Source organism: Anneissia japonica, unplaced genomic scaffold (assembly GCF_011630105.1).
Source record: "Anneissia japonica isolate Jap-2015-1 unplaced genomic scaffold, ASM1163010v1 scaffold199_len4679917_cov187, whole genome shotgun sequence".
Lineage (NCBI taxonomy): Eukaryota > Metazoa > Echinodermata > Crinoidea > Comatulida > Comatulidae > Anneissia > Anneissia japonica.
Genome location: NW_022686322.1, coordinates 2,723,741 through 2,746,995, shown reverse-complemented (window position 1 = coordinate 2,746,995; position 23,255 = coordinate 2,723,741). Strand labels below are relative to the sequence as shown.

Here is a 23,255-nt window from a genome sequence, read left to right as displayed (position 1 = left end):
AAGAATATACAATGGGTGATTAATCACCAGATCTATAAACAATAGGTTACACAGTCTTATCACTAGCAATAGTTTATAAGGAGGCCTTAAGTCTGACATAAGCAAATTGGCATAAATAACTGGTCAGACTCGAGTGGCAAAACTAATGAATGGTAAACAAGAAAATAGGCCTATAAACAACAAAAAATATGATGATGATAATAATATAATAATGTCAAATAAAATGTCAAGTGGACAAATGACTATCAAAAAAGGCATATAAAAATATAAAAAATACTATCGGCTGTGTGAGAACATACCCTTGTGCATTGTATTTAAAATGTTAAATACAATGTTAAGTACAAAAGGATCCATAGGTAGTACAGCTAGAGAGAAGTGATAAGGATGCTAGCAGGGGTATCTGGATGATGTATGTGTAAAGAGGATAGTCAATTAAAGATTGCAGTCATGATGAGGAATAGAGGTTATCAACTTGTACTGCACTGTTATTATGAATGGTTGCCTTCAGGGAAAAAAAGACATGGGTCTAGTATTAGAAGAGTGAGAATGTTCCGAAACTCATTTTTAATTCAATACTGTATTAGACGTTTCAATAGCCATTTTGAATTTGATCAGTGTAATATGATATATACAGCAATCTTGTTCTAACAAGATAAATAAATCATCAATTTTTATTTTCTACAAAGAAACCAACATTGACAAAAGGGGGATAAAATGATATGATGAAAAAACAATACACTGAAACTGAAAAAGTGTACTTTCATAACTAATGAAAACACTGACTTAATGAAGTTATACCAAATTAATTAATATGTAGCATAAACAATATTTTTAAATTATAAATCTACAGTATTTAGACATAACAACACTATAAAAATATCAACCAATCTGGGGAAGGCAGTTTGGTGAATAAATTTAGAGTGTCAAACATCCAACATTATATTATAGTGATAAGTGCACTTTCTAATCCATGCCTTGTATTTTAATTAAACTTTCAAAACATATTGTTGTCATGGGCAGATTTAGGGGGTATTCCTCCTTCCCTTTTTGACAAGTAAAAAAAAAAGAAGAAATTATTGATCGCGCATAATTCATCAGAGGTTATTTCCGGGCATCTAGAAAACAAAAATTTCTCTAGGATAGTGTTGTGTCTTGATCACCCCTCGTACTGTTATTATTTTGGAAATAAAAAGATTTTTTTTTGTTCTCATTTTCATGTAAGTGTATATACTATTACAATAAATTGTTTAACTCAAGTCTTTATATTATAATATTGGCACTGAATTCTTTTTGGGTTGTGAGGGGGGGGGGAGTGGGTAGGGTGTGCAATATTACTCAATATTACTACTAAATCATCATTTTTTTGTTGTTATTAGATTATTATGTTTGATTGTTACAGAATGTGGGGAGTTTGTTCCTGAAAGCATCTCATATCTTGCAGAGTTGTCGCCGTCACCATGGCGTCCTGGCTGGCTGTATACTGTACAAAAACAGGTAATAATCGATTATCGGAATAAGCATAGGATTAGGAAAAAGTTTGTGTGTATGTATTTGCTTTGTGAACATAGTAAAAATGTCTAGTATGTATTTCATTGGTGCTCTAACCATAGAATTGGGTACAATTATTTTCATTAATGTTGTGTACCTTCAAAATATTCTCTCTCAAACACTGCAGTATGGCCACAATGTACAAACAATGGAGAAGTTATATTGGTTTCCCACAATGCATTACATCTTTTACATAACCTCACTGGGTTTAGAATATACTGTACCCTAAATATCAACAAGTCTAAGCACAATTTTGTCTTATAAAAATGAAAATTGATTATTATATTATTCCACTACTCTGTGGATGTACAGGTTAGTATGTGTTGTGTGTGTATACTCATTTCTTTTTCGACACCACAAAGGTGATTGAATTTCTGGTAGGTAGGTAGGTGTATATCCGGAGTTAGTTTTGACCTAGCCAACCCTATATAAAAAGATACATTCTCCGCATTAAAATGCTTCTACTAAGGCCACGTCTAACCGACACAAATTTTACGAAACTTAGGGTCAGCATTTTAGCTTTTTTTTTTTTCTTTTTTTTTTTTCTTTTTTGACTACAATATTTTTTTTTCATGAGCTTGTAAGGCTGGAATAGCCTTGGATTGGTATAGGGGGCCAAGGCCTAGCCTATTTTGGTGCATGGTATGCGATGCAAATCCTAAATTGTTGTATTATTTGTTTATTTTCTACTTTTTTTCTACACATTTTTGGTTTAAAAAAAAAGTTTTTCTACCGACCTACCTATTTTTTGGATTTTCCCAAAACGTGGCCAAAACAAATATTTTTTTTTTCCCCAAATGGAATGACAACAGTGTTCAAAGACACCTTGTGTCCACCAAACACAACGTTTCAATTTCAATCGTGCAGGAATTATCCATGCTACAGTAAAATATAATTGATGCTGACACACTATCATAATCATCATATGTCTGTGTCACAGATTATATTTGACATTTAAAACGACCTAAATATATAAACTATTAGGTTTCTTTCATACGCAATCTATTTTATTGTCATTCATTGACAGTGTATGTACTATGTCAACAAGACGTCCATACCATTTTAAAGTTTTCAAGATTGGCTTGTTTACAAGCTGCCTACTTATTCTTATTCTTACCATTCTTATTATTTATTTAGGCACACAATACATGTGCCAATGATTGTCAATAGCGAATATATCACTGTCCTACTTGTAAGTGACAATCCCTTACACAAGACAAACATACACACACGGTGCTTTACATAAACTAAATCTCAATATGAGATTTAGGGAGTGGAGTTGTTTTGGTCGTGAGAAAAAATCCTGCAACACTGACAGGAACTGAACCCAGGACCCTGGGATTGGAAGGCAAGCATCTTAAACACCAAGCTATTCAACTCCACTATGGAGTGGGGCTTCGTTTCAAGATGGGCTTCTTCATAATCAGCCCACAAGGCTTCTTTTCAAGGCTTTATTCTAAAGAAGACTATTTTTTATGATTTAAAAACAAAATTCCTCAAAAATCCAACCATTGTTTGACTGATGTGGGTGTGGACTGCCTATTAGGTCCCCCCAAAAAAATTCTGCAACTTTACATTTTTATTGTTCTTATAATTTGTTATATTATATTCCAATGTGTTCATCGTTGTGCGAATGTACATGTAGTACATTGTGAAATTTGAATTTTTTTTATTTTTTTAATAAGACAACATAAAAAAAAGTAAAAGACACGGGCAAGGACTTTATTTATTTTTCTGCTATCTTGCCTGTCAGATTATTTCCTAGATAAATATAAAAATATTTCTCTTATTTGTGATAATAATGGTGTGAAAAAAGCTATAAATAATAAGATAAAATAACTTTTATTGTCCAACATTGCACTGGAAATTTTTTCTCTATTTGAGAATATGAAACACCTAAAATTCACATAAAAACACTGTATGATATAAAAGAAACTTAAAATTCAAAACATTTTAAAAATGAATATTAAAATTAAATATGGCCATTACTTAAAATTACTGTAATTTACTGTAGGTGGTAAGAATAAATAAAAGTTTAAAAATTCCAGACTGAGATTTGTTGTGTGCGTTTAACTCACATAGACCCGATGCGACAACAAATCGCGTCGTACGAAGCTGTCTGAGTTGGCCTTTAATATCTGGGGAGGCCCCGAAAACCCCCATCTAAACAACCTTTCTTAACACTACCTAGCCATCCTCTCCTCATTCTTTAATCCTAGATAAGCCACTGGGCCTGGCATGTGAATTAGATAACAAGGAATGTATCTGAACCATCATTCATTTGAACAAATTATTTTTCTAATATTTTTTAGCGTTCTTTGTAATGAATTTCCAGCTCCGCTACTGTCAAGTTTGTTGATCCAGGCACCCAATCGTGGGCATGTAAGTATGAAAACGAAACTTGCTTTTAATAGTACCGTACTCGACCAGTTTGTCGAAACCCATGGAGTTTGCTGAAACCTAGTTTGCCGTGTCCATGGCCGTTTTGCTAAAACCCAGTTTGCCGAATCCAGTTCACCAAAATCATGACAACCCAGTTTGCCGAATTTTGCTGTCACCTTCGTACAAAAGTAGTTTACAGCATACTGTACTTTTGAAAACATGGTGGGTGGGTAAGGAAGGAGACGTATTTATTTAAAATTAAAAGGCAAAATACTGGAAAACAACTATGCTGAGGTAAAACACACTTGAAGGCATGGCTATCAGTTAAAAATTAGAATAAAAGGAAATGATGAAATGAAGGATTAAACATCGTATGCTGAATACTGAATTGCTTTATATTTTTTTGCTCATAGCCGAATGTTAATCAAGTTTGACTTACAGAATAAGACAAAAAGAGTCATTAAATTACTGTACAATAAGCCGCTAGTTATTGTACGAAAGCACAGTGATCAGATCATGTTGAAATAATGGCTTCCAAATTTTCAATGTTGCAATTCTGGCCGGCCCTGACTTTCCACTGACACCACCACCTTTCTTATAGAGAGTGTTCTATGTAAATTTTATGCTGCTGTTAATGTTTCACTGCTTTAATTGGGTTTCACCAAACTGGGATTCTTGGTTTTTGAGTTGGTAAAATTGCATTTGGCAAACTGGGTTCTGGACTGGATCCATTCATACACCCACCATAAGCAGTGGCTATACATCTATGAGCTCTCACTGAGATAAAGGCAGGGGGCCTATAGACAGGCAGCTTAGGGCCATATTTGAACTGAATGTGGACGTTCCTGACAAAAGCACCAATTGTTTTTTACATGCTCATTAAGGTTATAGCATTTAATTTTTTTGTAGGCCATCTTGGGACTTCAATATGGCTGCCTTATGAAACCTATGTTTATCTATATCTCTGCTTCGAAACCACTTAGAATTGTTGACATTACTGAGCGTCTTAATCTGCGGTGGTGGACCTTTAATATGGTTTGACCCTATTTCTAACCCTCTACACTTTTTGAATCCTTAGGAGTTTTAGGTTTAGACATAAGAACCAGAACAAGGACCATTGCAATAATGGAGAACTTGTTATAGAGTGAGCCCAGACAAGCATCCAGGTGTGATAATGCTATAATTGACCACAGAAGTTAAAATTATGCCTCAATGGGAACAGATTTTGTGTGAATATAGTGTATTATGAAATGGTAGAAAAATTAATTGTTCCTCCGCATGAATTGAGATTTTTATTATTTGGTTAATAAAGACAATACAAATACATAAATAATCTCTACCTTGTTCTACCTTATGCCTTGTTGTGTAATACTGCACAAACTGGTTTGGCACTTTCCTGAAAAAAAACATGAGCTATTGTATTGTGCCAAAGTCTTCGATGCTTCAATTATGAAGTTTGCCCATAAGACGAAGCAGCAGCAGCAATTGTTTCATAGGTTCAATCTGATATCAAAACATCTAAGCTTGATCAACCAGTAGCCAAAGCTTTCAGTTCAGCTGGTCAGGCCTTTGTGGATTTCAGAGATATTGGGGTGACAAAAATTGTAAGAATAAAGAAAATCACGGGGAACTTTTACTTATAACCCCACAACACTTTTTGGTCTTAATATTGGGAAAAGTTCTCCCAGTACACTAAATTTAGCCAATGGCATTCTAAATTTTATCTATAAACCATTTGGTGGGCCTCTGAAGTTTAATTTTTCACTCACTGCCCTATCTCACCTTGCCTATTGCTTCTAATCACTCTTGCCTTACTTTTCCCTTTACACCATCTGGCCTTACTTTTCCCTTTACACCATCTGGCCTTTTCTACCTTCTACTCACAACTGAGGAAGGACTAGTGTTGTCCAAAAGCTCTTGTTCTATTTCTGGCGTTTACTTTCTAGCTGTTGCTTATCAAATTTGTATTACTACCGAGATCCAGCCATTGTTTCAATATTGCTAAATATAAAATGCATCCTCCAATTCAAGACCCCTCTAATACGAGACCTCTTTTTCAAAGAACCAAATTTTATTTTTTATTTTTTATTTTATTTCAATCGTCCAACAGGAACTCTTCGTTCCCACTTACAGGCGAAAATTGTAATAAAAATATATAGAAAATATAATATAATCAGTACAATAAATTCACAAGACATAAAAAATGAAATTAGTAGTATAAAATAAAATCAAAGTCATCAATCTTTTAACACAATTAAATCTTAACTCTCAAGCATTGAGGTCCAATTCTTTCCTTCATGTCCACACACTCATACCCACAACCATACACACCCACATTTAAAGGATAGTTTAAAGGATTATGTGAAATTGACAACCAAGGATGAGAAAAATTTGCATATATTTTTTCAATTAAAAAAAAAATATTTTTCAAAGTAAAAAAATTTTTCAAGTAAAATTCAAAACCACCTGGGACCTGAAACTTGGGATGTGTCATAATTTTGTTGAAAAACTATGTTGTGTCAAAAAGACAATTTTGGCATACAACGATATTGATTGGTAAATTATTGGCCCGGCTAATACTGGACCAGCTTTACCGCTTCCTACGCCCTTGTTTGTTTTTTGGATTTTTTTCAATTTATGGCATCTGCTTTAATCCTGTTGTATTTGTATATTCACTTTCTATTTTATTTAGACTTTTTAATTTGAGATGAGATAACATGGTTTATTGATCTATAAAACAAAAGTTATTTCAGTCATTGATTGGGAAAATAGTGCCATTAGAAGCTGTTATTGTTTTCAAAAATTAACCCTTTTTCCCCCATTGAAATTTAAATCATAATGCCTAGACCTAAAACGATTGCAAGGCATTAAGCCGGACACAGTGCTATTTCTAAAAAGCAACATGAAGAGGCATACAGTGGATTATTTTTTAATGATAATAAACTCAGACTGACATCAACAGTTATCAGAGAGTGTTGCATCGTCAGGGCACCTTTTCTCTTTTTAATATTGTTTTAATATAGCTTATGTCTTTGTTGCAGTAAAAAAAGTCACTCAACAGTGTTGATGCCACATTTCCCAGTAGACTCTAAGAAACATAGGAATATACAGCTTAATATTACCGCAACAATAAATCAAGTAAATATTCCCACATATTTATCGGTGAATTTATTAGCATTTAGGCAGAGCTGGCCCAGCCATTTTTTTTTCTATGTAATCGACTGATCATTGTTTTAGAGTCACTGACCTTATTCAATGCTTACTGACTGACGCAATGAAATATGCACTAAGAGAATAAATTATTTCTGAAAATCCTTTTGCTATTATTTCTATGTGAATAACAAATCCAAATAAGCACAAGAAAAAGAATCTAATTATCAACAACTTAGCAGTGTTTTGAATAGTGATTCAATTATGTATCATGTTTCCTATGGTAAATAAATAACCAATTGTCATATCTTACATACTCTTATTTTCCTATTGATTTTGATCTTAGGGATATACTCTGATGAACTTGAAAAATATTTCAAGAATTCAATCAAAAGCCTTAGTTTTAGATTATTCTGACTGTTTTATCATCATCATCATGACCTGTGTCATTGGACGTTGGCGATCATGACTTTCCACAATTCTCTGTCTTTGGCAAAAATCTCCCACTCTCAAATTTAGCTTAGGTCTATCTCTACCTCTCCTTCTAGTGATGTATCTTGTTATTGTGTTATTGTTGACAGATGAGAGATAGCTGGTACCGGTTTACCTGGTAGCTCAGGCACAAAGAGACCCTTATTAGTACTTTTCAAGCTAATCCACACCTCAAGCGTTTTGAGGCTTCAGTATAAAGCGGTATATAAATCCAACCACATTACATTATTTAAGGGTTTCTTTTCTTATAAGATGGTGTTTTATAGATCATTAAATTGATTACATCCAATGTAAGTGTCTATGTAGTTGTAATTCATTTTTTTTTTATATGAAGTTTTTCATCCGCCTTCAATAAATATAGTTTCTAACCACTCCAGTAACTAAACTATGGGCACTTTGGGGTGCTCGTATTTCGACCAGAACTGGATAAAAAGTTTGGGCAACCTATTCTTCGGAAAGATGCACTGGGCTCTTTAAATAACACACGAGCCATCCTTCAGATTTGAGTCCAAAACCATGAGCAAGGAAGGTCTTGAACCAGTGGCAATGATTTAGGTTGTAGCACCCTTACCTTGACCATTCGACCACTTGACTGTCATTCAAGGGTTTGATGAATTTTCACGATAAACACTCAAGTGAATATTCATTTCCTTTTTTTGGTAAACAGGAAATTTGTGCATTCAAACACTATCAAGAAAAATAACATAAAACAAAATGAAAATACATCCACTAAACGATTTACATCCACTATAATTACCCAGCAATATATGCTTCTTTTTATTATACCTACCATAATTAACAAGTTATTTACTGAATTGTCAGAAAAGGCATCATTTTTAAGAAGATTAAATTTACTTTTCTTTAAAATATTAGAAGCAGAAAATTCAAGACAACTCCATAATAAGATGTCACAATCCGTTGATAACAACAAAAAAAAACTGTTTACTGTTATGGAAATCAATCATTATCACTTAATGTAAAAGACTTAGATATTAAAACCTTTGACAGCTTATGAGATATAAATGGTATTTATCCAGATCGATGTAATTAAAGGGTAAATTCTTGCGTTACCACGTATTGATACATTAATGATATCATCATACTGTATGTATGTAAAGCAATTTTGTATCTGTTTCCTATTTACTTGTATGAATATAATAGAAGTATTACAAATTTAGCTACCTATAATCTATTATATGTTTTTTTAATGATTTGTACTGTTTTCAAATATACTACAGTATTATTTAGTATATTGTCATTTATAAGTATGGAAAAAGTTATAGGAATTAAAAATAATCCCATGCTATAATTTAATATCAGACCACATTCATCCTTATTATTCTAAATATCCTGACTTTGTATATTGTGATTGGTGATTGGTGGTAAATAAAAAAAACCTTTAAAAATTGTATTATATATTTAGGAGGAGGCACAATTCCAATAATACCACATCATCATTGTTTAATTTTCCAATGTTTTTTCCTAGAAAAAAACATTTAAATAATATTACATAACATTAATACTAGGAATATCATAGCTACATAACATGTTTAATAAATCTACAAAGGAAAAAGGACTGATGAGATTTATAATTCACAATTGTAACAGATTGTAGGTTAAAGTTTTATTATGGATAATTTGGCAATATAAATCATCTCAGTTCAAACATTAATTGTAGTTAATTTTGACTATTTTAAAATTGATTATTATAGTTTAACATTTATTTTTACTTGTTTTATTTCTCTCATCGATTTTCAGTTGCCTTTTTTAGCAGCTGATACTGATTTTCCACTACCAAAGGGAATTGCTATCTTATCTGTTTATCTGAGACCTGAAGAATTTAATATCATCTGTCATGAGGAGTCTGTGGTTATTGATCAACAGCCAGCTTCAACATCAGTTATAGAACCACTAAATATCGATTCTAATTTATCTAAAAACAATCAACAAATTCCAAAAGAAGACGGTTCACTAGATATTAAACTTTCTTTGAAAGATTCTGGAATAAGTCATCCTACCAAGGCAAGTGATCTTGAGGTTATCAGAATAGAACAGACATCTCACAGTTCAGGTGAAGATGATGGACATGTTAAAGGCAAGGGTGACACACTACATATGGGTGATAGTGTCACTGGTTCTACTGTTCTACCAGAGTGTGTTAGATTTATTGGACTTGAAGAGACATCACAGAATGATAGTGACATCTTAAATGACAGGAAACCTGCAAAAGAGGGCGGTACTTTAGAACCGGTGAAGTTAAATATGCACGATTTGCATGATATAAATAATTTTCATAAATTGAATTCAGGCACAATTCTCAATAATATAAAATGTGAACCATCTCTTCCTGCCCAGAAAGTTATAAAAGACATCACTGCCACAAAGAAAATTCAAGGTGTAGGTGAAGAGACATCAGATCTGTCGACATTGGAGATTAAGGAAGTGGAACTTGGTGATGTTGTTTCTGGTACTGTGAACAAAGTACTAGGAAATGTTGACAACAAACGTAGCTTTGAAATTCATTCTGTATGTGAGAATGACAGTCAACCAACAGAAGCATACAGTGAAGGAAAATCCAGCACTGAAATTTATTGTAATCACACTGCAAAATTTAGAGGTCTACAAACTGAGTGTTCCCCTTCCACACAACAGAATATACACATATTGACTGAGGATTTGAACATTTGTTCTGTTTGTGAAAAGTGTAGATATCAAAATAAGTTAGAGTATTCAAATAATGATTTAACCAGTCAAAACCAGGTTAAAGAGGTTTCTGAATACTTAGCTCCTAAAGAATACTCTGCAACTGGAAATACAACTTCCAGTAGCCTGCAAACAACACATCAGAACAACCAAAAAGATGTTGCAGGTCTACATAAAGCTGAAATTGATATCCAAACTAGTAGACATTCCACAGACTTTGAAGCAGCTTCATCAGAAGTTGATATAAAACAACCTTGTGAACCATCAAGTGATGATAGTGTTCATCATGTACCATCAGTTACTGGAAAGCACCATTATGCACCATCAATTACAGGAGAGCAACATCATGTACCATCAGTTAGTGGAGAACATTTTTCTGTGCCATCAGATGCCAAGTTTGATGGCAAGGGATCCTTTGAACCAATGAAGGCATCGGATGAATTGGTAAGCTGTTTTTTTTTTTTTTTCATTTTTTCATTTATAGCACTTAACAATATATTGCAATATATAGGGGAAGGGAAGACAAAATATATCCCTATGCCTAATATTAATATAATGTAAATAATGAACTTGTTCACAGATGATTGATTAAAAGTATGTTCACTTATGATTAGTTTGCTTACTTTTATTTATATAATGCTAGCTATTATTATAAGCTGACTTGTCTAACAATAACATTCTGATATTTTTTTTACCAGTATCAATTAAAGAAATGCAGCCTATATGTGCAGGCACATTCTGAAATGGTACTCCTTGCACTAATGGACTACAAACTCCGAGATAATTCTCATGTCATAAATAAGTTGGTGAGTGTCATTATCATGCATCCATAAAGTTATTATAATAATAATAATATGAACCTACTTTTATGTGATTCGCCCTCTTGTACACCGTAGAGCTGTAGCCAAACACATGTTAGCACTAAACAGCATACTTTGATGTTTTTGTTGAGTTTTTCTGATGAAAGAATTTTTATTATTACATTACACAAGGGCGGATCCAGAGATGTCCGAAAAAGGCTGGGGGCCGAAAGAGTGCCGATCGAGAGACAACACTACTCTAGGCTGTCCAAGGGGCATGCCCTGGAAAACTTTCGTTTTCTAGACACCCTCTGAGGCATTTTGAGCGATCAATAATTTCTTTTCTTACTTTCTAAAATCTAAATCTAAAATCTGCCCCTACTACAAATAGGTATAAAAGAGAATTGGAAGTTGTGAAGATCGGGAGACTATCATTAAGGGCAGAGGCTGCAAACAAGTGCCACCCAGCAAATTAAATAATTTTTGAAAAGTTGAAAAGAAATAGAAATGCATGAAACATTTTCCTTCTTAAAATAAAATACAAAATCTCATTTTTATGTTTTGTACAAAAAGTAATGTACAAACTTTTCCCTCCTTGAATAGATTATAAAAGCCGAATCATATTATAAGTTACATATAATTAGAAAAATCAACCAAACCAAACAACACAAATTCCATCTTAATCTCTAGGCATACATAGCATAACAGTTTTGAATGGGACATGTTTCAGTATAATCAGAAATAACTTTGTTTTAGTATGTGGAAAAACCCTTACTTGAGTATTTTTTTAGTTATAATGTTTTCATTATACCGGTAGCGGTGGTGTATCGAATACATTTCTTTGCAAATTCATTTGCATATTGTATATATTGTTTTGTGTTCATGTATTATGTGAATGTATGTTTGAATTCGTATGTAATGCAAGATTTTGGAAAAATTAAGCCTCCAATTTCCAGCCATCTAGCAGGTTATTTATGTATCTGTGATAAAACTTCAATTGACAAAGTTTTATGATTCAATATTACATAATTTCAGAAGATTAAGTGTCTTGAAAAGAGGCTCTGTGAGCATTATGTTTAATTAGCATAATGATATGTATACCTTTTTTTCTGCAAAGTTACAACACTTTTACAGGTATATCCCTAGGCTAGTAATCTATAGTGTATATGTAAAACTAATTAGTGAATTATACAAAATTACCATCACATTTATTTTTCCAGACAACTTGGTGCAATATCGCTTTTGTGTATTCATGACAGCCATTTTATTACAGATGATGAATAACTGTAATCATAGCTTGTTACTTTGGCACTTTTCAGTGTTTTTTTTATACCATTTTATGATACACATAACTCTTTGCTTTTTCTTAATTATCTCCCTTGTTATTCCCTGTTGATAAACACTATTGAAAAAACTAATATTCACTTTTCAAGTTTGTTGCGACAAATATCTGAGATATGCTCATATATGAGTACGATATTACATCATCATGTCCATATATGGGTGTGATATGACATCATGATGGCCCTACAGTGTAGTACATTTGTTTGTGTGTCTTGATTTTCTCAAAACATACTTCAACAATAGCTTATTTTTATCTAATGCTATTAGCTAATCTCTGTAAACTTCAAATAACATTTGGAACTTCGATAAAAGGTAAAAAGGTTACAAACTATGAATAGAGATATGCTACTACTTTGAAGTGTGTTGTACCATGTACCACTATCTCTTGTAGGGATGCTGGATTTGGCGGCACCTCAGCCCCACCATGGTTGGGGCTACGGGTCGAAAAATTTTGAGAATATTGACCTCTAAGTGCCCGAGAATTTGCACCCTGATACCTCAAAAATCTACTGGTAATTTATATCAACAATACAATACAACAATTATTTTTCTTAATACAACAACCGTGTCCCCCCCCCCCCCCTGCATCCACCCCAGTACGTACAGTCCATCATGCATATACCTTATTAACAATAACGTTCAGTTTAATTAAGCTATTTATATTTTAAAATTAGCCAGTGGCGGATTCCCCTAAATTTTTCAAAATTATGAAAATAATTAAGAAAAAAGGAAAATTATGATTAAATTTAGGTATCTTAGTACCATTTCCAGCCATCTAGAGGTGCCAGAAACATAAATCTTCTTTCCTCAGCCCCAACCATTTTTGGGCTGAGATGGCCTAGACCCTCTAGTTGTTGAAGTCACTTCTTGGGATTCTCTTATTTTAGATTCCGTGATCCGCCACTGTTAACTACATCTCAAAAGTGGATATATTGATCGATTGATTGATTGACTGACTATTAGAATGACTGATTATCTAATTATAGTAATAACCCCAATTTAATATCTCTCTATTACTATTAGTGTGATTAAAACATGATAAAAACAATGGAAACAAATTTGATTCACATAAAAAACAATGGTAGAAATAATTGTTGATAGTATTAAACACATTGTGAGTCAATCATCCCGTTGGCTGATTCAGGGGGTGGGGAGAGTTGCCTTTCTATTTTGTCGCTTATTACACCACAAGCTAATACATTTTTTCATATTTTATTGCACATACTCAAGGATATTCTTATAATCTGTGTCAACAGCATGTACTTTACACATTTTCTTGATTTTCATGAACTAACACAAACTACGTTGATTGTGTTAGTTCGTGGAGTGAGCGATAGTTTGTCCAGCCACTTGAGCCTGGATCTTCCCTTCCTTTGTGTTCCTACATTAAAATTTCTGTTGAGATTATTAGCGATTTTTGCAATTTTGATTCATACAAATGGGAGTTAGTATTTTTGTATTTATAATCTAGTTGTCAAGAATAGTAATTAAGGTGCGTTATGTGTTTATGTATTTTTTTTATGTACTTTACATGTGTTTTGTATTTATTTTATATCTTATATGTATTTATGTGTATTTATTAAATACACATAAATACATGTGTATTTTATATGTACTTTTTATGTATATTTTTTTTCTATAATCTTCATTGCCAAAAACACCATCATTATCATTTTCTTTCATTTTAGTTAAAAGACTGTAAATTAGCATATCTTGCCTATGAGTAGCAAACATGTTTCTTAGCATTTAACAAAATATCTTTATTTCAATTTTTATTGTTATATTTTAGTGGAAGATGGCACTTCCATTGATGGGTGATTTGGAGGCAGAACTAAACCAAGTAGTGAATTCACCAGTATTAGTGGTAAGGATTTGTATTAATGTCAGTATGCTTCAGATAAGGACCTTATGTAAACATCATTAATGTGTGAGGTTTCTTAGTACGGTACTATAAATAATTATTACTTTCCTTGTTGGTTGTAATAAAATATCTTTTCATCATTGATACTTAATGATAACCTTCTTCCTAAAAATACTGAAAAAATTGGTTGGATCTAATGATGAAATAGACTAAAAACAGGACATAGGGCTTTTCGTCATTGCCATAATGAGAACTTATGTTGAATTTGCGAAGGAATAAATGTCATCAATAAAATTATAAAGTAAAAAGTACATGTAAAACTAAAATAAATCAATAACTGGTGGACAGAAAACCCCAGTGCAAAAGATAGGAAAATGGGATAAAAGAAGGGGAAAAAATGAAAACAATACAATGGCTTTTCCACTGGTGCGGGAAAAGCCAATAAATGTGACCGAATCTTGCAAAACCTTACATTTGGCTGCATTTAAAACTTTGTGCTAGCCTCCATAATATCCCCAGGATCAGCATTTATCAGTTTCAGGTTATGCTGTTTATGGTATATGTAATATTGGAGAACAGTTCTACAAAATATCAATCGTTAAAATCTAACTGATCTAAATGAAAAGTATATTAAAATATTTTTGAAATATTCAGCTCAATATGCAGATAATCTAGCAATTTGATATCTACAGTATTTGAGTTCCATAAATTGTAACAATTTTATGTTTTTAGGATGAGACAAAGACTTACAGATTCATTCAGTTTAACCAGCTTGATCAGAGGCTCCGAGGTAAGAACCAGAAATACCTAACAATATTTTCTTATTTTATTTATACATTTGTTTATTTGTAAATATTTTTGAATTGTTCTGTGTAACTTTTAAATACTTATTTTCTTATTTTTAACTTTACTATTTAAAATTTTTTTTTTTTTTTTTTTTTTGTTTCACAATAAATTTTTCTTTTCCATAGTTTGGTAAATTTATTTGTTTAGTGGTTTGCTAATTTGGTATTTTGTGTAGTTATTTGTTTATTATGAAATCCTCTGAAAGTGTCACATTGATGGAAAATGATGTTTAAGGTGATGTATTTTCAAATATTTGTGCAGTAAATTCCATTCACATATTGAACAACTGAGCATTGTGAAGTTGTGTAGTATACAAATTCAACAAGGTTTGAGGTAGAGTAGTGAATTATAATTCCCAAGGAGTTGGATGATTAGGATTATCTCCTATTGTGAAGAAAAATGCTGTTATTATCTAATTAATATTTAATGGGTATATTAGTTCTATTTTCAATATAATCGGCAGATAATGTCGCGCTTTAAGTAAGCAATAAAAATCTAAACCAAATCAATCAATCAAAATCACCATGGAAACACAGTGTTTTAAAGTGAACAACACCTGATTGATTTCAAGTGACTTTTAAAATTCCAGTGTGGCAGGTATGTGGAACCTGGCAGGCTGTTTCAAAGCTTGGGAGCACATACTGCAAAATATTAATCTTTGTTGATCCTAAGGGTGGGTGAGTAGGACAAACAATACAAATACATTTTTTTGCGACCAAATAATTCATTCCCCTACTCACAGCAAAACATGCTGTTAGAAACACAAAATATCTGTGCATATTTTGCATAAATCTTCTGTAAAACTTTCTCAAAAGTGCTGAATAACCTTCCATATTGATTATCCACAATTTTGACCAAAAAGAAAATTCTGGTTAAGAGAAGTAAGTTAGGCCTGAGGTGATAATCAATATATACATTTAATTTACCAGATGCTGTGGCTTCGTCAGCTCCTCATATTTATAAAGTATCAATGTAATTTTGGACAGCAAATACTGTGCATCTCTACCACATGTATTTGGTAGATACAGCTATGCAGTACTTTACTTCATTAAGGCAACCAAAAATGCAAATGGGCTTTTCCGCTAAGTCCCACCCCTTGGATACTGTTGCTAAGGTCTCACAAAAAGTTTAATGTAAACATTTGTGAACATGTGCGTTTGTGTGACATGTACATTTGCGGGCTAAGCATGTGTTCTTAGGAATACTCTGATTGGCCAGTTGTTACGTTTGATTAACACTTGAGGGAAGGTGCAATGAGCACATTCAGCGTATGTAGTTGGTGCAGTAGCTATGAAAAAGAACTGATCACACTCAGCCTGGCGATTTTGCCTGATCACAGGCAGTGGCAGCTCTAGCATAGTTACCAACCTGAGAGATTTGAAATGCGCGACTACATCAGCCGGGCTGTGTGGGGGGGGGGGCGCCAGGCCAATTCCCCGACGGGATCCAGAAATTATTACGAAAACTCTCTAATGACTCAAGTTACTGCATGACCGTTTTTATATATTTAATAAAACCAATTTCTTCTAATTTTAAATACATTTTCCCATGAATTCGTGAAAAAATTCGTTCACCACGCATAGACTTGCGCTAAATGCGTAACAAATATATGATCACGAATGTGTTTCAGCAAAATGCGTGTTTCATCTAAAATCACTTTGAAATGCGGGACCGTCCCGCGCGATGCGAGACGGTAACTATGCTCTAAGATTCATTTTCTGTGGGGAGGGGAACTAAGCTGTCAAACAGGGGGCTTGAACTTGTATGCCTGAGGAGTGGGGATGTTTGGAAGAGGGTACGTTTGGGAGGGGGACTCACCTCCCAAATGTTTTTAAATAGGGACCTCTGATGGCCAGAAATGGCATTCTACATCTTTGAAAAACATGTTTTGGCCTATTTTTAAATTTTTTTTTTGGTCCGAATGCCCGATGAGCTTGGCCGGGGGGAGGGGGGTCTTAAGCTCCCTGCCCCCTAAATATAATTTTATAGTCTGGACAGGACTTAAGAAAGGTGGTTGCCAAGCCTGAGAGGCTCCGGCATTGGTTTATCCCATCGACCTCCGTAGTAATAAGAAGTTCAAGAGTATTACCTACAAAGATTGAATGGTTTAATAACAGCCCTTAACCTTACCTGATCACCTTCATAATCAGTAATTAATGTGCCCTGCAATTGGCTTGTCTCTGCATAGCTGGTGAAATATATCTATGACGTTAGTGTTTTATTCTGTTATTATTTTTAATATTTTAATTGTAATTTAACATGAACCTATATTTATAAATGTGAATGAATAAATTGGAATATAAATATTTTGGGCTTATTTTCAACCTATGATACATACAAAATTTATATTGGTAATAATAAGAATAATATTATTATTACATTAAAATACAGCTGATATAGTCACATAAATATACACAAATAGCGTATTCTATTTACTAATACTGATTCTGATATACGTTGGCCATGAAAATAATAAATATTTATTGTAATTAATAACATCGGCTCTCTAGCATTGGAGCGCAAAGCTATAATGATCATCTACTATAAATATTATGTAACGTTTTTAAATCACTTTATATATTGTAAAAATAAAGATTTTATCATCTCTGCTTTCATAATTTTATGATTGTATTTCTCATAAACTCATATACTTGCCCTCTAGGGAGTGAATAAAGGTCGTTTTGCAGTGTACTTAATAACGATGGTTTATGAAAATATGTATTTTAAACTTGCAGAACATTAAAATTCACTAAATATAATATGAAAATGTCAAAAACTGGAATTCTGTGCAATGGAAATGTGGAATTATGTATCATATGAGTAGACTCTCAATCTGATTATCTTCAGTGCAAGATGAAATAATTAATATACACTTTCTAGTCAGTTGTCTATACCATGTACCTATTAGTATACTAGTATACTGGGTAACTAGTTTCAACTGGTTTCCAATAACTATGTTCCATGTAATGTAATGTATATTAATTTGCTATCGCACCTACATACAGTCTCAATGCATTGTTTGGTGATGAAACAGAATTACAATGTGTTTTGAGACAGTTTTTCAAAATGTTGAGAGAAAGGGAGTTCCATTTAGTGTGTCATAAATATTATTTTATTGTAGCCCGGTTAAAATAATTCCTGCACAATTGTAAACAGTACTGAGTTTTGTCAACAGGATGTTTTAGAGCATCCAATTTGTAGAAACCGTGTACTGGAACAGGGGCCAGATTTATCAAGCTAGAAATCAGCTTAAATTCGTCTTAAGTCCATTTTTTTGCTTAAGTAAAATTTATCCATATTGCTTACCTTAAAAATTGCTTAAAATTAGAAAGTCGATTGTATGTTGGCGCCATCTAAGACGATTTTTAAGCCAAGATTTTGCTAAGATTGGGTAATAAATCAGCTTAAGATATTTATTAGGGACATCTTAACTTTTTTGACTTAAGACATTTGCTAAGCTGAGATTGATAAATCCCGGGCCAGGCGTATATAATGCGCCTATTTCCTTGTGGTTATAAAGTGCACGCCAAGTTACATTATTATTATTATTATTATTATTATTATTATTATTATTATTGTTATTATTATTATTATACCAATGAAACGTATACATATACTATATTGACTTTTGTTATGTTATCCAATTTTCTTTGCAATAGGTTCTACAGGATCATCATAAGCTCCAATTTATTTTGTTATTATGTTTCTCAGTCTATATTGCCTGTAGGAAACCTTGAACTGTTCGGTACGAGTTCATAGTCCAGCCAACTAGGAATGCCAGTAATTTAACATACAGGTGCTTCATTTTCAATGAATATAATCCATTGTTGTTGACTAGAGATACCCATCCATTGTAGATAATGTGTTGGAAAAACACGTGGAATTCTTAGAAACGTATATTTATATATTCAGTATATATATGCTGGTGAAGTGTAGGATAACTGTCTGTTTTATTTTGTTAAGGAATCTAATTTGCATTACATCTTGCTCTACAGGATCATCTTAAGCCCCAATTTTTTATCTTATTATTACTCTTAAGCCGATACCTGTTCAACTATAGCCATACCGTTCATAAATGCTTTCATGTATTTAATGAGATTTGGTAATGTGATAGGTATGCTTATTTTAACATGACTTTACCCGACCTGACAGCACTAAAGAATTAGATCACAGAAGCCACCAGCTTTATACACCCTCATATATTTATAGCACAACAAAGTTCCTTATCCAAGAATGGAGCTTGTTGAGCCTTTTTGAGATCAATATCGACATTGTTAATGTTTCCTGTTTTTCATAGTTTCCGACCATTGTACTATAACTAATCAGTGCTAGTTGTTGCAGTATTAAAGTAAATGAAGTAATTGTTACTCACCTCTGTACTTTTTGAAGGATATTCCGGTTCCATTCACCAGGAGGAGTATGGAACAAAAGGTGAATTCTGTTCTGTTGAATGGAATCAAAATTTCCTGAAATTTACCCCACATTTCCGAGAATTACCGGCATATCTAAAGTACATTTTTCAAAGAATTTCATCTGGTTCCATAAATATAGTAGAGAATTATCTGTTCTATTAAAGTACTTTTATTTGTCTTTGATAATTAATGCATATTTATGAAATACTTTTATTTAAGAAAGAAATTAAGTACACACAATGAATCATTATTTAATTTATTATTTGTTATTTCCATTTCCATGATCTATGCTTTTGTCTTTGTTCATATCTGTGTTTGTATCCCATTGGAAATAAGATGTTTTATTTTTATTACAACTTTCATGGGTCATTTTGGCATCTTTGATTCATGTCTGTTAAATTGATGCCATCTTTTGAGATTTTACGAAAATTAATTAATTTTAATGTATGTATGAATATATGACCATTTTATCTAGAATTATTAGTAAATAATAAGCCTTTTCATAGTTTTATCTCTATTTTTAATACTGTGATTCTGAATAAAGAATTTCCACAAAGCTATTCAAGTGAGCTCAGATGCATTTTTACAATAATTATTTTGTAATGGTTCCTATAATTACAGTATATATTATTATAGAGTATTATCAATCAATCAATCAATCTGTTGTTCATTTATATGTTGTCATTCCAACAGGCGTTGCTCGCAGTCAACGTTCGATTTACCCAGTATCACATCGCAAAATGCGACGCGTTTTAAACTAATTGCGAAGTACTTCCACAAATGCATCATAATAAAATGTGACGCAATTATTTGCCTGGAATTTCAGTCTGCAGCAAGGCCTGGCTGTAAAAACTAAGTTTTGGTGCACAAAAAGTCCAGAAAATTGTTTTAAAAACAGTCAAAATCAAGTTGTTATCTAATGTTTAGGGCCAATAATAGCGCAATATGCTTGTTTACATCGAGTGCACACATACAATGCTACATGTACATCTTTGTTCATGCAGCTGGTTTGAGTACGAGTCGGCTTGTTTTCTGCGTTTACAATATTACCTCATATTTCACCACTCCTCTGTTCTGCTTCTCCTGTAGATCGCTTTCGCTTACACACGTATTTATACAGTGAGGAGTAAAGTTGATTAATGTCATGTATGTATCGTACTTTCGCAGCACGTGTAGATGTGTGGTATCAAATTATCTTACTTTTTTTTCTCTGTGCTGTTTACTCTCGCTATTTGAAACAGGGCCGGACATTGCTTGCAGTGAATAAGTATGACAATGGGAGTGAGACAAGCAAATGGCCAGTGCTTGTCAGAGTTGTCACATGGTCGGTAAATTGGTAATCACCATCTGTCAGGTTGACTTCTGCACGGGGTGGGCATGGGAAATTTAAATAAAGGGAATATTATGGGGTATGTTTCAAAGTTGTTTACCAAATAATTGAGCACAGTTGCGATTCCAGTAGAAAATGGTGTATCAGTGATATTTATTGAAACATTAAAATCAGTGAGGATGTGCCAGTGTTTTACTTAAATTACTTTAGTGTTGAAAAATAAAGATGCATCAATGTGATTTTCTTATTGAAAAGCGTCATTTCTTTTCTTGAATAATCATTCATTATCTCAGCAGAAAAAATGCTATGCACAATTTCGGAATTGCTACACAAAACAGAAAGTGCATAGCAATTTTTGCTACACACAAAAAATGCTGGAAATCGAACGCTGCTTGCGGTGCCGTTCCAAAAAAAAGAGAAGCGGTTTGGCACAGCGTGAAAGGTTTGGTTTCCCAACCTTGAGGTCGGGGTTTCAATCCCTCGCTGTTCACATCCTTTAGCAAGGCACTTTATCTGCTTTGCTTCTCTCCACCCAGGAGTATAAATGGGTACCTGGTGGGGTTGATTGCTCCTGTGCTGACTACAGCAGCAACACTTAAGCATTTGAGTCCAATGACCAGGAACAAAAGCGCTTCGTATCTGCAAAGAAAGCCGCTATATAAATAACTAAGTATGAAATATGAATTTTAAAATATGCATCTTGAGTAGTGATGTAAAACTGTTAAAAGTGAAGGTGATTGTTTAATGTTCAGATGAAGTTTATTCCAGAGCCTCGCTCCAGCAGTGCTGAAAGCCTGATCTGCCCAGCTATTATACAACATAATATATTTTACTGTTGATTTTAATTGTGTGAAAATTTAAATTTCCTGTTTTCTCATTTTTATGGAAGGTGTAAACTTCACTGAGAAGAGTCTGGTGGCATCATCATCATTTTCCTCCCCACTTCAAATAATGAGTGATCAGTTTCAGCGAAATGCCAGGATATCAGATCTGACCTTAAGGTAAATAGCAAACATTCAAATTAAGCTCTATCTATGATCAAGATTTATATGACAAATGTGAAGTCTCACCACAAAATGAGTCTCATGGTTGCAAAATCAAAAATTGAGTTCACATGACATTATAAACATTAATTTGGTCTTTTAATGGCTTTCCCTAGGATATTAGATCCTGAGATGTGAGTATTTGAAATTTAAGTGTATGACAACCAGGTTCTGAGAAAATCAGCCTATACAAATATAGGAATAAGACTGAAATACAGAATATGCACAGAGAACACTTTTTTTTTTAAACAAATTATTAAAAAACATTAAAATCAAAGTTTGGTAAAAATTTTGACCTATTTTGTTGAATATCTTAATATGACTTCACTAACAGTGCATTTCAGAGACCTCACAATACAAATAAGTGTGATTTACCCACATAATGATGACATAGTACACCAAATATGGGGCATGATAATGTCATATAACACCCATATGTGAGCAAATCACATCTGGGTACAGTTTTTGTCACATCAAACCTGATTGTGTGAACAGAAATTTAAGCTGTATAAACTTAATTGATAGTTTCACATCTGGGATTTTAAATTATTTTTTGGTGAGAGTAACTATTAGTTTATGAGATTTAGTTGTATAGAGCGCTATATAAAAGGCTATATATTATTATTATTATTATTATTATTATTATTATTATTACTATTTGCTATTTACTTTCCTGCATACTAGTGGTAACAGGCTGGTAAATAATAAAAATTGTTTCTTTGTATTTGTTTTTTTTTTTTAAAGAAGTAAAATGAATCTTTATAATCTATTCCTGCCATTTCTATCTGTAGGCTTTGAATACGATATTTAAGATAGGATTCATGTGGTGTAAACACCAAGGATAACCCACGAAAGTCTGAAGAAGACTTATTTCCAGTGGTATTGTTCTGCTGGTGATTGGGCAGTACACCGGGAGACAATCCCCTACTCTTTTCCGAAGAGTGCCCTGCGTTTTGCATGCACGTGGGCCATAATGCATATGGGACCAACAACTTAAACGTCTCATCCGAAAGATAGTGCGCTATCGTAACTTGCATTTGAGCCCTCCAGCAGAAATACAAGGAAGTTAGCGATGGAAATTGAACCAGCGACCAAGAGGTTCCACGGTTCAGCGCATACACAGTGGCTACCACCAGTCTAGCCAACTAAGCTAAGGGGTTGTTCACAATTATCAACATTTTCACAATTGTACAAACAGTACTCTATTTCAGTACCCCTCCCTCCCCTCTGAAAGTGTACAAAAAAATGTTGATTTTGTAAAACCATTCTCCATTTTTGGGGGGGGGGGGAAGTCAACTAAAGCAATGTACTTGGTTGCTTAAAAATTGTCTCTTATACACATCT

At 33.2% G+C, this 23,255-nt stretch overlaps 1 protein-coding gene across 2 annotated transcripts in view; it reads left to right on the top strand.

The window, feature by feature from the left end:
• Nucleotides 1-23,255, top strand: part of LOC117115801 — a 35,326-nt gene that overhangs the window by 9,489 nt on the left and 2,582 nt on the right. Inside the window, exons 6-13 of one of the 2 annotated variants that reach the window (XM_033259751.1) lie at nt 1,400-1,494; nt 3,861-3,930; nt 9,331-10,243; nt 10,274-10,719; nt 10,974-11,081; nt 14,209-14,283; nt 15,013-15,070; nt 21,758-21,869. In XM_033259751.1, coding sequence (XP_033115642.1) covers nt 1,400-1,494; nt 3,861-3,930; nt 9,331-10,243; nt 10,274-10,719; nt 10,974-11,081; nt 14,209-14,283; nt 15,013-15,070; nt 21,758-21,869 — 1,877 coding nt within the window. Of the gene's footprint in view, nt 1-1,399; nt 1,495-3,860; nt 3,931-9,330; nt 10,720-10,973; nt 11,082-14,208; nt 14,284-15,012; nt 15,071-21,757; nt 21,870-23,255 lie in introns of both variants that reach the window. The other variant, XM_033259742.1, reaches the window with a different exon arrangement.